This window comes from Leptidea sinapis, chromosome 46 (assembly GCF_905404315.1).
Source record: "Leptidea sinapis chromosome 46, ilLepSina1.1, whole genome shotgun sequence".
Lineage (NCBI taxonomy): Eukaryota > Metazoa > Arthropoda > Insecta > Lepidoptera > Pieridae > Leptidea > Leptidea sinapis.
The window spans coordinates 5,602,386-5,620,012 of NC_066310.1; the positions used below are offsets into that span (position 1 = coordinate 5,602,386).

At 36.1% G+C, this 17,627-nt stretch overlaps 1 protein-coding gene and 1 long non-coding RNA gene across 3 annotated transcripts; one reads left to right on the plus strand and one right to left on the minus strand.

Annotated features, from left to right (window-relative positions):
* The first annotated feature begins 1,741 nt into the window (after positions 1–1,741).
* On the plus strand, positions 1,742–2,545 carry LOC126978029 (uncharacterized). Of its 2 annotated transcripts, none has more exons than XR_007732455.1 (3): positions 1,742–1,778; positions 1,857–2,069; positions 2,418–2,545. It is a non-coding gene; the product is annotated as an uncharacterized LOC126978029 (long non-coding RNA). The 2 variants fall into 2 exon arrangements; XR_007732456.1 differs by having other exon boundaries at positions 1,745–1,778; positions 1,860–2,069.
* Positions 2,546–3,850: 1,305 nt separating this feature from the next.
* Positions 3,851–16,606, minus strand: LOC126977971 (phosphorylated adapter RNA export protein). The gene is made up of 6 exons (XM_050826694.1): positions 16,447–16,606; positions 16,087–16,338; positions 15,626–15,977; positions 13,118–13,209; positions 9,506–9,680; positions 3,851–8,735 (listed from the first exon to the last, which is right to left on the minus strand). The coding sequence occupies exons 1-6, from the start codon at positions 16,495–16,497 to the stop codon at positions 8,428–8,430; spliced, it is 1,230 nt and encodes a 409-aa protein (XP_050682651.1). The 5' UTR covers positions 16,498–16,606; the 3' UTR covers positions 3,851–8,427.
* Between the last annotated feature and the right edge of the window lie 1,021 nt (positions 16,607–17,627).

Here is a 17,627-nt window from a genome sequence, read left to right on the forward strand (position 1 = left end):
TGTTATCTTGTACCCATAGTACAGGCTATGCCTAGTTTGGGGCAAGATAATTTGTGTGTGTCAATATTATATTATTCTATTCTATTCTTCCTACTATGGCTCCTGTGGAAGGTATACCACAAGTTTGCCAATGTCACGTTAAGGTAGACCACCAAGCTTAGAGTATTTTTTTACTAATTTTAATGGTATTGATCGGTGCTTAAGATTGAAACAAGTTTAGTAGTTAGTACTTAGTGCTATTTACAACTTAATCTTATTTATTTTAATATATTTACACAAAATATATACAAAAGGAGTGAAAACTAGGGAGAGGAGACATTTAAAGGAAGTTGGGCGGGGAATTTCAGGAGGTATAAAATTGTATAAAGAAGGTTGTGTTAAAGGGCAATTGAAGAATAAATGATCCACGTTTCCCTCATCTAGACCACATTCACACAAGGAATTGTCCCTAATTCTTATTTTAGCCAAAAATACTGGGGTACAAGCATGATTAAAACGTAGACGACAAATAGTTGAAATCACTGACTTGTTGGGAATTTTAAATTTCGAGAACCAAGGTTTCTGAGGAATTACGGGTTGTAGATCTCCATAAAATTTGCCTTTAGAGTTTTTGGAAACTTGCCAAATGCTGGACCAACTCTCATGCAATGTGGGTTTCAGGATGGTGCGCAAGTCATGGGAGAAAATTTTTGAGTATTGGAGGGAACCTGTTGCAATAGCTGTCTTCGCACAGGCATCTGCATTTTCGTTACCAAGAATGCCTGAATGACCTGGAATCCATGCTAAAACGATGTTAATATTGAGGTCATAGCATTCTTTCAAAGATTCCCTTATTTTAAATATAATTGGAAAATGACTTTTAGACCTAAATGGATTTGACAGTATTGATTGAAGGCAACTTTTGGAGTCTGAAAGAATAATAGAGTTGTTCATGCCATGAGCCTTAACAAATAAAATTGCTTCAAGAATGGCAATTGATTCCCCAGTGAAAACAGAAGTGATAGATGGGCAGCTGTAACTGAGTATAATTCTTGTTGAAGGAATCCATGCTGCAGCACCAACAGGGCTCATGTCTGTTTTTGAAGCATCAGTGTAGATTTTATGCCAATTTTGAAAATCAGAGTACATTATCTGAGAAAAAGTTTTATTGGCTTCTATGGAAAACTTATCTATACCTAAGTTTAAAATTACAGATGGTTGGAAAGTGAGTGCACTAAAAGGCATAGTAAATAGAGGCAATTTAGAATATTGGAAGAGGGGGTAAGAGAGGTGAGAGAATAATAAGTAACTGTGGAGAATGCAGGGTCTTTTGTCTTCAGGAATATTATTATTATTGTATAAAGCAAATAGTTGGTCTAATTTTGGAAGCAAGGGATGTCCACAACATTCAGCTAATTTGAGAAAAAATTTATTGGCAAGAAATTGACGGCGAAGTGAAAGGGGGGGTTCCAGGCACTCTACTTGCATGGCATTAATCGGGCTAGATTTCATGGCTCCTAATATTATGCGCAAGCATTTAGCCTGAATTTTGTCCAGTTTATTCAGACCTGCTTTATTTCCTGGGATCAAAAACATAGTGCCGTAATCCATGTGGCTGCGAATGATTGCATTGTACAATAATTTTTGGGTGAAGGGGTGAGCTCCCCATCAGACACCAGATACAGAGCGCAGGATATTAATGTTTTTCTAACATTTCTGTGAGACATAATCAAAGTGCTTTATGCCTGATAATTTTTGAGTTAACCAAATCCCTAGAAATTTAACATTGGTAACAACAGGTAACTCAACATTATAAATTTTAATTTTAATATGAGGAAAAAGTCTTTTATTTGTAAATAAAACTACTTTGCTTTTAGCAGTTGATAGTGACAACCCATGTTGCATTAAATAATCAGCAAGATATTCAAGTGCACAATTTAACTGATTGGATGAATCCTGTATGGACTTGTTGGAAGTATACAGAACAATATCATCTGCATATTGCAGTATTTGGCAGAAGGGGGATACAGAGCTATTGAGGTCATATGTATACAGATTGTAGAGAAGGGGACTAAGGACTGAGCCTTGAGGTAAGCCTTTCCAAACTGACTTAGGAGGGAGGTAAGAGGATGGACCTTTGATAGTGATTGTTCTTTCCATTAACATATTACATATGAAACGAGATAGCTTCACGGGGATACTCAGCTGGTTGAGTTTACTCCTGAGTAGAGGAAGTGATACGTTATCATATGCAGATTCTATGTCAAGGAAAACTCCTAAAAGGTGTTCTTTACTGAGGAGTGCTATTCTTATGTCAGTTGTAAGGATGCCTAAGCTATCTAGGCAACTCTTGCCCTTTCTGAAACCATATTGAGAGTTGGAAAGGAGATTATTGTTTTCAACAAACCACTCAAGTCTGTGTTTTATCATGATTTCAGAAACTTTTGCAAGAGTAGAAGAGAGGGCAATTGGTCTATAACTTGTGGCTTCAGATGGATTCTGACCAGGTTTAAGAATTGGTATTATTACCTGATTTTTCCAGGGTGGAGGGATGACCCCAAAAGTCAAAAAGGTTATTTATAATATCTAGGTAATATTTCTTGGATGTAGTTGATGAGTTTTTGATGAAAGAATAGGGGATTCCATCTGCGCCAGGAGCAGAATCAGCTAGACCGTCTAAAGCGAGAAGGAGTTCAGAAAAAGAGAAAGGAGACTCTAAACTATGAGTAGAGGCAAGAGGGCCTGGAGGGGATGGAAAATAGTCCATGTTTGGAGCTGAAGGGGGGGACATTCTATCTGAAAAGTATTCAAGCCACAAAGATGAATCCACACTTAAATCATGCTCTTGAGCACAAAATGAGCCTCTAAATTTTTTAATTTGTTTCCAAACCATTGAGGATGAAGTGCTTTATTATAATACACATTGTGGAAAAATATTTTTACTTTGTGAATTTCTCATCATAATATATCAGTCCACCTAACAAAGAAACCTGCATGTAAATTGTAAACCATCTTAATGTGCTATTAGTGTAGTAGGATTCATGGGGCAGTCACATAAATAGTGACACTAGAGATTTTATTTGATATAATATAATAATAATGTATACCTATAATATGCGAAATAACTTAACACCAATCTATTTAATATATCAAATGAACTAATGAGAAGCACAGTCAGATATCCAAGCCCAATTCTAAACACATTAAGAATGAAATACTCAAGTTAGGTATTCAATTCAAGTAACAATTCTACTAGGTACAATAAAAAGGACATATTTTTTTATGGAATAGGAGGACAAACGAGCGTACTTGTCACCTGGTGTTAAGTGATCACCGCCGCCCACAATCTCTTCAAACACCAGAGTAATCACAGGAGCGTTGCCGGCCTTTAAGGAAGGAGTATGCGCTTTTTTTGAAGGTACCCATGTCGTATCGTCGCGGATACACCACATAAGGAAGCTCATTCCACAGCTTTGTAGTACGAGGAAGAAAGCTCCTTGAAAACCGCACTGTGGAGGACCGCCACACATCCAGATGGTGGGGATGATATCCTAACTTGTGGCGTGTCGTGCGAAGGTGGAAGATTTAGATGATATTAGTAACTATAGACCTAAAAGCCATCGTACAAGTTCTTCGCCATTAATAATATTACTGATGTGTTGCATTCCAATATATTATTATAATTTAACACTTAGTACTATTTAATTCTAAAGGAACATTGTTTTAGTTTGCTTGGCAGCCATTTTCGAATTTGCCACACTGATTTTTATATTTGTTGTTTTGGCGGCAATACGGCATAGTCAGTTGATTCTAATTCTGTTTGTTTGCCCTTCGGTTACGGGACATTAAAAGGATTGAAATAAAACAAATGTTGTCTACAAAATGTAAAGTACAAATAATATTATATCGTCCTGGCTACCACACTTCACTGTACAACACAGACAATATTAACCTATGTACAATAAAACCAATATGCAGTACTGCATCATAAAATGCTTTAAACTTCTTCGTTATATGAAAGTTTTCCAGTGTGCTTTCTGCACCATTTCTTATGTGCTATTAGTCTTAAGTCGACATACAAACATAACTTCATATAACCGAATAAATTGTAAGATAATTATGCTTTTCTCAACATTGGCAAACGAAATACGTTAACGTCTTAGATTAACGATTGGCCGCTGCGCTCCAACTAGATACCGCAGGCATAATAGTCACAAAGTGCGGCAACGAATACTACGCGTTCTCGAGCCAGTCTCGAAAAATGTGTGACATTGACGTGCCACGTGTTCTTTTAAACTTTGCTAATAATTGAGACAAAAATCCCGGGTTGCGTAGTAAAACTTTGTAAAAATAATACTACAAAAAAAAGACACTGGGGTCACATATCATCAGTATTTTATATTTTATTGCAATAGAAAATAACACGAAGCGTATGTTATAAAAATTTGAAAGATGCCATTGAGTGTCAAGATGGCACACACACAAGCATCTTATAGTCGCCGTAATAAAAAAGCTATCGTGCTTAGGTAGTGCGATATCTAGTTGGAGCGCAGTGGAGACCAATCCTCAATCTAAGGTTGACACAACATTCTAAATAATATGTATCTCAGCTTATCATTTGTAACAATTTGCAAAGCAATTGTGTCTATGACAATTTATCTTTCTCTTTTTTACTAAAAGCTAATTTAAACCCAAAACATAATGGTAAATGTAACTACGAATTTTACTTTTTATGAACTGTGATCGAACTAAGTAATTAGAATACAAAAATAATTTAAGACTTGATAGAATAGTGAAAAATATGGAGACGACACCAGTAATTTTATTGTAGATATACAAAATTATATAAATGATTTGAGTTTTCTTTAGTGTTAATTCCGCCAATATTTGTCTTTAAACAATTCGACACGTGTTTCGAGACTGTCTTGTGCCAGATTTTGGCGGGACAACACGTCCTGAGGAAGCCTCGTGTAGAGGCGAAACACGTGTCGAATTGTTTAAAGACAAATATTGGCGGAATTAACACTAAAGAAAACTCAAATCATTTATATAACTATGGATTTCCGCAAAGTAACGCTTACTTCAATAAATTTTCAGATATACAAGATTTAAGAGATGTGGGCCTAATTACAAAAAGCTGTTTATTATGTCCACTATGTCTCAAGATGTCTGTTGACAGGCTTCTTCTGGGACATATTACAAGAACTGCAACACGATTGAAGTAAAACTTGAAGAAAAATAATTAAAAAAAAGTGTGTGTGTGTACTCATGTACGCACGCAAGAAGTATTTTTTCTTTAACGTAATAAAAAATTAAGTTAGTTATATATTGAAATTTATTTGCATCTCGTCCATTATTTGTGGTTCAGTAGACATTTTAGTTACAAGAGGCTTGGTAGCTGAAGGGTGTCGAAATTGCGTGACACGCGCAGCGTAAAAATTCACTCTAATATATAGATAATTTTCCCTAACGCGCAAAAAGAAGTGTATCTTCAAAAAAGCATACCTTGTGCGACTGATTTCTAATAACGCAATATTCGAAGAAAAAGTTAAGTTTGTTAGAGTTTTACTTTATTTTTTATAAAAGATTATAATAAAATATTTTCAACATCTTGGTTAATATTTGCATAAAATGGTTTTCGCTGCATTGCGCACTTGTTTTTTTTACTCAATGTTGGGTTTGAAGAGAATAAGGTTAATTATTATGGGGCAGTGCGGCCGATATTAATACTATTGTTATGGGGCAATGCGGCAAATATTGATACCATCTTTGTGCTGCAGAAGAGGGTTATTCGCGCGATTTATAACCTAGGTCCTAAATAATCATTAAGAGAAAAGTTTAAAGAAATAAACATTTTGACTGTTGCTTCTCAATACATTTTTGATAATGTATTGTATGTTCATAAGCACATTGAGGAATTTTCTAGAAACTGACATTCATAATGTTAACACGAGGAACAAAAATAAACTTGTTATGCCTACTGCTCGGTTGGGTCGAGTTAGTAAGTCTTTTGTTGGGCGATGTATATGCTTCTACAATATGATCCCAGAAAATGTACAAAACAAATGTGTTACGAAATTTAAAAGAATTGTTAAAAAACGTTTGTGTGGGAAAGGTTATTATAGCATACACGATTTTCTTAATGACACCACGGACTGGGAATAAAGCGAACACCCTCAGGCTCTTTAATTATAAATGATTATTGTACGATATTACATTGTAATCCATATTTTATATTTACAAAAAAAGCCCGCTGAGTTTCTTGCGCCCATTCTTCTCAGGTCTGAGGCAGTCTCTTTTGAATTGGTGGTAGATTTTGACGTTCAATAAGTGATTTTAAATCCTATTTTGAATAAAAATATTTGAATTTGAATAAGGCAAGTTTCACCGATTAAATTAATTTTAAATGTATGTCCACAGAATATAAGTCGATCAAATTTAGATCTTTTGGGCGGCAGGGATGTCCATTAAATTAAAAAAGGGCCTTGAAGTTTGTTATATGACTTGTGTTAGAAAAACAAGTACCAAAAAAGGTGCGAATTATCTTTGTGTCAATTTTAATTTTTTTTCAGTGTAGCTTACCTTAAAGCAGGTAGCAAATCTTTGGATTAGTCAGCTAGCACCGTTCCAAGCGATGTTAAGTAACTTGCAGGGTCTAAGGGTGCAGCCACTTAGTATTAACTAAGGACTGAGTACTTGGGACCACGGATCACAAAAGCCCCTGATATGGGAATACGCGGACCCCACTAAGGAGGCTCTCGCAAGTTGGGGGAATACGTCTTTTTTTTTATGTAAATAAGGGATGAGACGAGCAGGATGTTCAGCTGATGGTAATTGATACGCCCTGCCCATTACAAAGCAGTGCCGCTCAGGATTATTGAAAAACCCCAAAAATTCTGAGCGGCACTACAACTGCGCTCGTCTACTTGAGACATAAGATGTTAAGTCTCATTTGCCCAGTAATTTCACTAGCTACGGTGCCCTTCCGACCGAACCTAAGTAATGCTTACACATTACTGCTTCACGGCATAAATAGACGCCGTTGTGGTACCCATAATGTAGCCGGCATCCAGTGCAAAGGAGCCTCCCACTGGTAGGTGATGGCAGTCAGGGGTGGGAAACACCTGACTCGAACAAGAGTGGGTCACACACAGAAGAGATACAGGGCGCGCCGGGTCTAAGGATATCCAAAGGATTCATACACACATATAGCACATTTTAACATAAAAGCCAACAAAAAATGACATAATAATTACTACTATAACTAAATACACAAGTAATGAATATATTATGACGTTTGCACATATGTTGTAAACAAAAGGCCTTAAAAGTAAAACAAATAAAAACAGTCAGTTATAAGATCTTAATACTGTAAACTAAATGTCATTAGTGTAAAAAAACTATACCGCAACAACCTAACACATACAATACTATAATGTTTGTGATGTGTTACTACTCGATTATTTTGATAGTTATTGACAAATGACTCCGCTAAACATGGTAAATCATAAGTGGTCCACCTTATTTCAAGTGACAAAAAAACCAAAATCATTCCTATAGGCAGTACACTTAGTTGCAGGAAGACATATGAGGCTCTGCCTCCACGAGCGAGTGCATCATGCCAATTGTGACCTATACTCATCGGGTAATCTCCAAGAGTTAAGGGTATTATTATAGGCCAGCAACACATCTTATGTCCCTTGGTGTTGCGTATGTCCATGGGCGGTTGCCTCACCACTCCCCATTCCATTAGCCTCTTTCCCGTTTGAGCCCTCTTATATAAAAATCAATCCAGGTCATTATGGAAACTCTCCTTGCTTCCTTGTAAGGAAATCATTTGACAATGAGCTTAAAGCGAGAGTTCAATGAGTAGATGAAATGCACTCACAGTGATTGCTGTGTATAGTTATATATGTAAATTTGTATGTGCAACGATGAACTCGCTCGTGGAGGTGATGCCTTAGTATAGAAGTATTAGTATGGTATGTAAAACTTTGTATAAAATATTATTTCCATACTGATACAGACTTCTTGTAAAATTGTCATACCTAATATTAATGGATCATATTGACAGCATAAGCGAGAATGTGTCTGTGTCTCAATTTATAAGATTTGGTATTTCTCTTGAATAACATAATATTACAAAAATATCATAACAAACTAAACATTATTTAACATTGACACCCTCTGATGTCAGGAATCATCAATGATATATTTTTAATAAGTTTCCGTGTTTCTAGATTGATATTACACACATTTTCTCTCATTAATTTATTTCATTCTCATTCACATAAAGCGAACAGATGGCATTGCGAGCAGGAACTTTAATAATTTCAATATCCTCATGCAGCAATTTAATCGCAACTGCTTATAACTTAAATATTTCATAGTGTAGTTATATTACAATAAAGTAAAACAAGTCCCAAAGTTGAACCGTTTCCAATCCAGCTAGAACAGGTCCATTATATCATCGTTGCACATCACCTCTAAGCAGTCATCGTCATATTCCTGCAGCTGCCTGGTGTCATGGAATGGCCTACTTGTGTCTTGTGAAGGCACAGAGGTCGTGGTGTGTGAACTTGGTTCCTCCTCCAGCGGTGTGTCAGCGTCGGGGAGGGGAGAGGCGGGGCGCGAGTGTGCGTCTGTATCGCTGGAGCCTTCGCGAGCGTCTGTTGCGGGAGAAGGCGGCGGGTTCGACCCGTGCTCGCTTTGAACGGTGGCTTCCCCTCGAGACAACAACGACGGCAGTTCAGAATCTGCAACAAAGAAGTGAATAAAATTACTAATTACATTATTTATTTTGATATCTTATGTAATAATTTCTATAAGCATCCGAAATTTCAGCTGTATTATGATCCAGTAACTATTTATGTCTAGTTCATAACAGGGGTACCTACTTTAAAACAGTGTCAAAGAAATGACAAACATTTCATTCGCCAATTCGCATTTCTTTTTGCCAATGTAAAGTATATAATAAACTTAAAGTTTTGATATATAACAGTAAATTAATATCTGATGTTTATGAAAGGAGAAAAACAATTGAAATCATTACAATCTCCAATGGGATCAATTATGTCCAAGCGAAGTTTTACTTAGGATAGTGCATCATGTCAGGATTTGAAACTCCCTTGAAAGAATAATATTGAAATTTGAGAGGCTTCTCCAATATTGGGCCTAAAAAAATCAATAGTAATAAGACTGATTGGTATTTCATTTTTAACATATGAATTATACAAATTAATTATATTTCCAACTATTATTATTCATAAAGAGAAAATATATTTTGTCAGTATAATTCAATAATTTGCCCCAAATTTTTATTCGTTCCAAAATAATTAGACAATGTGGGGTTAAAAGTGCATACAGAGTTGAAACCCTGCTCTCTTCTAACCATCGTTATAACGAAATCTTTGCTTACTTGTAAAGATCCTCTTGCAAAGGCTTCATCTACTGGATCTAGTTTACAGTTAACATTCAAATACACAGAAATGACGGTACAGATCATTTTTAAAATAGTATACAATACCTGTTAGACTCTGCTTTAGTTGCTCCACAACTTTCTGACGACTCCTCTTGATTCGTCGTGCGTTCTCCCTACGATCCTCACTGAATATCTTATTCACCATTTCCATAGAGACATCATCGTCTCGTTTCAACAGGAAAAAGTAAACCCCCCCCGGAGTTCGGCGTCTCTTACCATTCTATAACAGAGAAACATATTTAATGTATTTTTTATACATAAACTAGCTGACGCGACAGACATTTTATTTTATTTTATTTGGGACATAAAACAATTACACACTAGATGATTACATTAGAGGAAGAAATAACATATGTAGTACTAAGTGCATAACCAAAGACAATGTCCACGGGTTACTATATAAGTGTTAGATAAGAAGAAAGAAAAGCAGACTCTAATAACGCAGTTATCAAGAGATTATTACAAACAGATGTTGCTTACAATATTATTATGAGGTTAGATATGTCTCCAATGAGAATATTTAAGTTAATAACATTATTTAAGTTGATGCTGTTTCAATGTGCTATTAATTGCTGATCTGAACTGTAGTTCCGATATACCTAATATATCGATATCTGAAAATATTTCATTGTATGTGCTAAATAGGCACTGCAGAGGCGCGCGTTTGCCGGAGTTGGACATTGTTCTGTACATAATAAATAAAATACTGTTTTTATGAATTTGTCAATAATGTTTCATAGCATCAAGAATTATTAAAGTAAGAGTATGGAGTAAAAGAGTAAAATATGCTCCCTGTTGTTACAGTGAAATTGTCTCACAGCAGTACAAATATAAACAAATATTGGAAATAAAACTAACAATCGAAATAAAAACTAAAAAAAACTCTCTCAAGTTGGACTAAACTGCACTCCATGAAGTAATCCACATTAAAACCGTTCATTAGTTAAGCACTTCACTCGAAACAAACATCAGGACACTGAATTTATATATATTAAGATTTCACATGGTGGATATCCAACATATATTTCTGATAAGTATTCAGAATAATTAATTATGTCAGTGATTGAACACAGACTTGAAACCACACAGCTTTGAATACAAGTGTATGTGGGCTTAGGCGTATGAGAACTCTAGGTAATGATCAGCTTGTGATCGTTTAGGTATGCCAAGGGCTGGCTTATAATAATCTTGATGATTTCGAGAATGATGCATTAGTAATAGGCCTATACTTAGCTGGATCTTGGAACTGAGCAGAACAGCAGCATACCAGTGCTCTGATAATTGATACATATTATTCACTACATAATCTTATATATAAAATTCTCGTGTCACAATGTTCGTTCCCGTACTCCTCCGAAATGACTTGACCGATTCTCATGAAATTTTGTGAGCATATTGAGTAGGTCTGAGAATCGGCCAACATTTATTTTTCATACCCCTAAATGTTAAGGGTGAACCACACGAATTTTTTTTTTAATTTTTTTTGACAGTTTTTTTTTTTAAATTTGTTTGATTATGAGTCAGCATTAAAAAATACATACAACTTCAAATTTTCACCCATCTACGATCAAGTTACTTTTGTATCGCGATTTTAATATCGGCAATACAACGTTTGCTGGGTCAGCTAGTATTTCTATAAATGTGAGTGCATTTGTTGAAATACTTTATATAACTAAAAAAAATAATAATTTTAATCAAATAGTGAGGATTTTACTTAAAAACCATAATATTATATTGTAACAATATACATTTGAACAGAAGTAAATATTTTTAAAATACCAATGTATTCATTATTAAACAAAATAGATAGGTTATTAGGAGACTACTATATTAGGAGACAGTTCGGATCCGGCGAACTACAGGCCTATTGCTATCACCTCCCTGCTCTCTAAAATCATGGAGAGCATAATTAGCCGCCAGCTTTTAGTATACCTAGAGGGTCACCAGTTGATCAACGACCGACAGTACGGCTTTCGCCATGGACGGTCGGCAGGTGATCTTCTGGTAAACCTAACACATAGATGGGCGGCGGCTATTGAAAGCAAGGGGGAAGGCCGGCAGTTAGCCTGGATATAGCGAAGGCCTTTGATCGTGTATGGCACAAGGCGCTCCTCTCAAAACTTCCATCATTTGGGCTTTCCGAGAGCTTGTGCAAGTGGACCTCACTGGGCGTAGCATACAGGTCGTTGTCGACGGATATTGCTCGAACCCGAAGCCCGTGAATGCTGGAGTGCCCCAAGGCTGTGTGCTATCTCCTACGCTGTTTCTTCTGCATATCAATGATATGTTGGACACCTCCAACATACATTGCTATGCGGACGACAGCACTGGTGATGCCGTATACACGGGCCATGCAGGTCTCTCTCGGGAAATCGTCGACCAGTGCCGGGAGAAACTTGTGTCTTCTATCGAGTCCTCTCTCGAGAAGGTCGCGGAATGGGGTAAATTGAACCTAATCCAATTTAACCCCCAGAAGACTCAAGTTTGCGCGTTTACCACTAAAAAAACCCCATTTGTCGTATCACCGCTCTTCGAGAACACTTCTCTTAAAGCCGCGCCTAGTATCGGATTACTGGGTCTCGAAATCTCGAGCGATTGCCAATTCCGTGGCCATCTGGAGGGCAAAGCCAAATTGGCTTCGAAGAAGCTGGGCGTCATCAATAGAGCACGGCAATACTTCAAGCCGGCCCACATTCTAGCGCTCTACAAAGCGCAGGTCCGGCAACACATGGAGTATTGCTGTCATCTCTGGTCTGGCGCACCCCAGTATCTGCTCGATCCATTTGACCGCGTGCAACGTAGAGCAGCTCGAATTGTCGCGGACTCAGTGCTCTGTGAACGGCTGGATCTCTTGGCGTTGCGTAGAGACGTCGCTTCATTGTGTGTCTTCTACCGCATTTATCACGGGGAGTGTTCCGAAGAGCTGTTTAACCTGATTCCTGCCGCCGAATTCCACCTTCGCACGACACGCCACAAGTTAGGATTTCATCCTCACCATCTGGATGTGTGGCGGTCCTCTACAGAGCGGTTTTCGAGGAGCTTTCTCCCTCGTACTACAAAGCTATGGAATGAGCTTCCTTGTGCGGTGTTTCCGGGACAATACGACATGGGTACCTTCAAAAAAAGCGCGTACACCTGCCTTAAAGGCCGGCAACGCTCTTGTGATTCCTCTGGTGTTGCAAGAGAATGTGGGCGGCAGTGATCACTTAACACCAGGTGACCCGTACGCTCGTTTGTCCTCCTATTCCATAAAAAAAAAAAGTTATATAAATTTTATTTTTTGATATACACAATACAAAAGTTCTTAACCTAAATGATAGTGATTCAGTAGTCCGTAAATATTACACCAACTGTAAATCTAAAAAATTCAATAATCTTTATCTAAAGTAGAATGAAACAGACAAAGTGAAAACTATAATGAAATGAAGAATTAAATTCTTCTTGTTCACCTGAATGATTATGATTTAGTAGTCCATAAATATCTTAGTATTGTACAAAGATTAAAAATAAAAACCAACTCTAATAACATTAGTCCAACATTGCAATAAATGTCATGAAGGTAAACCAGTTTGTAAAAGTGCTTTCAAATGGGGAGAAGAAACACCCAGCACATCTTTACACTTTACAGAATTCAGAATACAAAATGTAAATACATACCATTACAAGCATTCCACCTTCGGCTTCAATTTTCTGTGTCTCCTTATAGATTTCTATAGCTTTACTTGCTCCGAGCACCTCTACAATCCTTACTGTAATCAATTGGTTTAAAGAAGTCAATGAATGTTTCTGCAATATTATTACCAACTTGAATAATGTTGACGTTACACAAGGTGAGCTTATTGAATGCAATTTTATACCAAAGAATATATTACAGAAGTCTCGATCTGCAAACACTTGCTGAGATGGTTTGGACATGTCGAGAGAATGAATGAAGAAAGATCGACGAAGAAAGTGTATAAGGCCAGTGTGAATGAAAGTGTTGGAAGGGGTAGACCTAGGCGGACGTTTCAAGATCAAATCAGGGACGTCTTGAAAAAAGGCCAGGTCAAGAGTACCCTAAACCGGAGAGCATGTATGAAAGTGAACGAAGCGAAACAAGTATGGTCTCTGCCTACCCCCACGGGAAAGAGGCGTGATTTTATGTATGTATGTAGAAATTGCCACTCTTTGTATTGCATGACTCTTACCTATTCTAACGACAATAGGGTTGTCCTCTTTACCCAAAACTGTACCTATCTAGTTTTTTCTATAATATAAATAGGGATGTAATCGTAATTTTAAAACAATATTCTTTAGTTTTCAAACCTACTTTAGTTGCAGATAGAAATGTATGCCATGACATAGTCAAACCTACTTAGTTTAAAGGAAAAAAAAGTAGCTATAATGAATGGTCATTATAATAATAATCTCTATAAATTAGATTGTTGCAGGGTCATTAGGAAGCTTAAAAAATTTAAATATGGATCGAAATGACCCTTAACATGCTTTGCTTTATTTATGTTTCTCCATTTTAAAAAGATTGGTCGGACCAGTGGAGTAGGTGAACCAGGGGTGGGACAGACACCTTAAAGTGCGTTTTCAGAAGACTGTAGTGCCATCTGTTAATTGGACCAAAAATGAAAGCTTTGTCAGCTGTCACTCGCTTTGAAAGCTTTCAACTTTTCTATAATTGTGTCACTGGTCATAAAATGGCGGCTACTTCTAGCGTTTGCGCATGTATGTAGCTCTCGTGTTCCATTTAGCATATTTACACTACTAAATCTAACCTTTATGTTCTATGTTGTGACAAAATTAAATAACTAACTCTACGCGGAATTTCAACATGGTAAAAAATTGAAATACCTACATTAAAAGTAGAGTTAGTTATTTAATTGCGTCACAACATTAAAAATGAATTTTATAATTTCGAGCTTATATATAGTTATTTTCGGGGCCAATCTCCAGATGGCGCTAGTTTTCAAATAGACAGCTTATAATGGGTAGAGAGGGCTCTCTTTTCCCTATATATTATTATACTCTTTGAGGTGAACAAAACTAGCGCGTGTGTTACTGCTTGCTCTAGCGTCCTTACTCGCTAGCTTACTGTGTAGGAACCGCCGCACGAACTTATGATTTCGATACCTCCACGGGGAGTGAGAGATATTATTTTTTACATAAGTTAATGTAAGAAAATATAAATTGATAATAACTTTAAAATTAAATTATTTATCACATTAATTAATTTGTAGCTTTCACTTTTTTTAATTCAGCAGAAATAAAATTTGAGTTTGAAACACAAAAAACGTGTCATCAAATAGCATCATATGCCTATTTTTGGAAGATTATCTGATTGTGTTTTAACAAATACACTTTCAGTCATTGTACATAATAATAATACAGACTATTGAATAATAAAAAACCAACACAAAACTTAATATATATCTTATCACCAAAAAAAATATCTTCGAACCATACCATTGCTTATTTATCAAGACTTTGATGTCACACTGCGCTTCAACCATTAGCATTGTGTTTCGACTTTTATATTTCGCATGTATTTATTGCACTTTTGTTTATTTAATGTTTATTATTCAGCAAAAAATTAAACAAGAAAAACTATAAAAGATAAAGTCAATCATAAAGTAATTTAACAGACTATATAAGTAAAAATATTTAATTTTAAAACTTTACCTGTGTAATATATGACAAGCCATCAAAATATGGTCAGCCGTATAAATTATCTGTAGCATTTGATTTAAAAATTCTTTTGTATATTATCTATGATGTAACTATTCTATTAATAATTAGTATTTCGAAGTATGTTTTAGTTATAAAAAATTACTACATTCATTAGTAATAATAGAAATGTTATCTGTAGGTAAATCTAAAATCATAAAAAATGCATGACAGCCCTACTTTATATGAAATTTGTTTAAATTATGCAGTATCTATTGTTTATGTTATCTAACAAAGGGCTAGCTTGCAAGCCCAAACACTTCAAAAGCAATAAATTTTATTTTGTAACCCAAGCCCGTTGACCTTGGAGTTGGTAAGACAGGAATGGCTTGTGAGCCATCGCCGGTGTGGCAGCTTAGTAAACGACCAAATAATGACTTTCTAAAGTTAGTAGTAACCATATCATTTATAAATTAAGTGATATTCAATAGAGACATAAAGGTTACATACCAACTAATTCCTTTTTTTCTTCAGCCAAATTTTCTGCAATATCAGATCCGATGTGAATCACAGGATCCTCTACAGTTACAGCTAAATCAGGCAAATATCTAGGGTTTTGTTTCTCTTCTCTAGGCTGATGGCTGTTCACCCTTTTCCCAAGTCTTAGTTTGACATTTGATCTTTCCGAAAATCTTCTTTTATTGTTATGATTGCTGTGGTCACTATTATTTGTAAAAACATTTGGTACACACTTCTTGCTTAGTCTATACTTAATTTTATAATCATAAGATTCAACACCATAATCACTCTTCTTTGTCTTGGACACATCACAACTCACCATATTATCAGTAAGAAGGTCTTCCTAAAAATTAAAAATATCTCTTAATGATTGGCAAATTGGAAGTTTAATAGTTGTTTCTGTTATAATACCTCAACATTACATATACTGTAAAATTTTTAAATATGCTTACCTGCAAAGGTTGGCACCATATATCATATTTTTTATTACGACCAGCTTGTTGTTGCTGGGGGCGCCTTGGCCTTACTTTCGACCTTTTAGGCCTTCTTTGTCGCTCATCATCTGATTCGGAGCCTGAAGACCCTGTAAGTGATTCTTCTTCGCTCTGTTCATCTTGAATTTGCATATTCACCAAAGAAGGCGGGTTAAAAATTGGTCTCTCTAACGGTATATAGGTACCCTCTTCAACATCAGAATCCACCAACTGTAAATATAAAAACATGTAATACACTTTTTCTAAAGTAGAACGTAATAGACAGGTGAAAACTACGATAAAACGAAGAATTAACAAAGTTGATATATTTTTATTGACCTCGCCATCTTCTCGTTCATGGGTTACATCCCCATCTGTAGTTGACATCATCACTGAAATGTTTAATAGTTGTGGAATTGTATTTGCACATTAAAATAAGTTTGTAAATTAGGTAGTTTTCTTTTCGCTTTTCCGTCTCAGTATAAGACCCAAGTCTGAACGCCGCTTTTGTTATAAATGTCAAAATAGATTATAGATGACATGACATTGATTGTAAGGCATGTTTTTTCTTTTTTGTTCCTAGACTTTTTGCCCTGTCTTACGGCTGTTTTACTTAGAGTATGTAAATTTTTTCATAAAATAATTTTTTGAAAGAATAAACATGAAATAAACTTACTAGTTCTAATGTATACAAATATTGGCGAACAGAGATTTTAACTAGCGATGGTTCGTCGACGTATTAAGTGTGAACGAAACTAGACCGTCCATTTTCTTTCGTCGACTAGTCGATGGACTAGTTCAAATCGTGGACTGTAGTTCAACTTCGACGGTACCGTAGACGCCCGGCAAGACAGTCTACTTTATGTAAGTCAGGGCAGCAATTTAGGACCCCTCCAATTTATCATTATGATTAATGATCTGCCAGAAATCGTCCGTGAATCAACATGTTTGTTATTTGCTGATGACCTTAAGCTTTCGCTGCAAATAAAAGTCGAATTGGATCATATCAAATTACAAGATGATATAAATAGAATATTAAAATGGAGTCGGGATAATCAATTATATTTTAACATTGACAAATGCTCGGTGACATCATTTAGTCGATTTCGGTATCCACAGCATTACACATACCATCTAGACAACCAGCCTTTGCAGCGTGTCAACAAAATCAAAGATCTTGGAGTTCGTTTCAATGCGAATTGTAACTTCCGTGAACACATCGTTGATATTTGTAAGGTATAATAAACTAGAAACTAGGAGGGACGTACTCCTGGTTATATATTAATGGAAAATTTTGCGTGGTATGGTGAGTCATCCAGCCTTACTGGAGCGAATACCGGATGGACGCGCTACAAGGAATTACGAGCAGCTGCTCGTAATTCCGCGAGCGAGAACCAATCTTATGCGAGACACGCCTTTTACAGTAGCTTTACGAAATTAAAATGGAAATGAAATTAAAATTAATATAAACTTTCGCATAGGATTGACTTGTTTGCTTGCTCACTGAACGAAAATAAAAT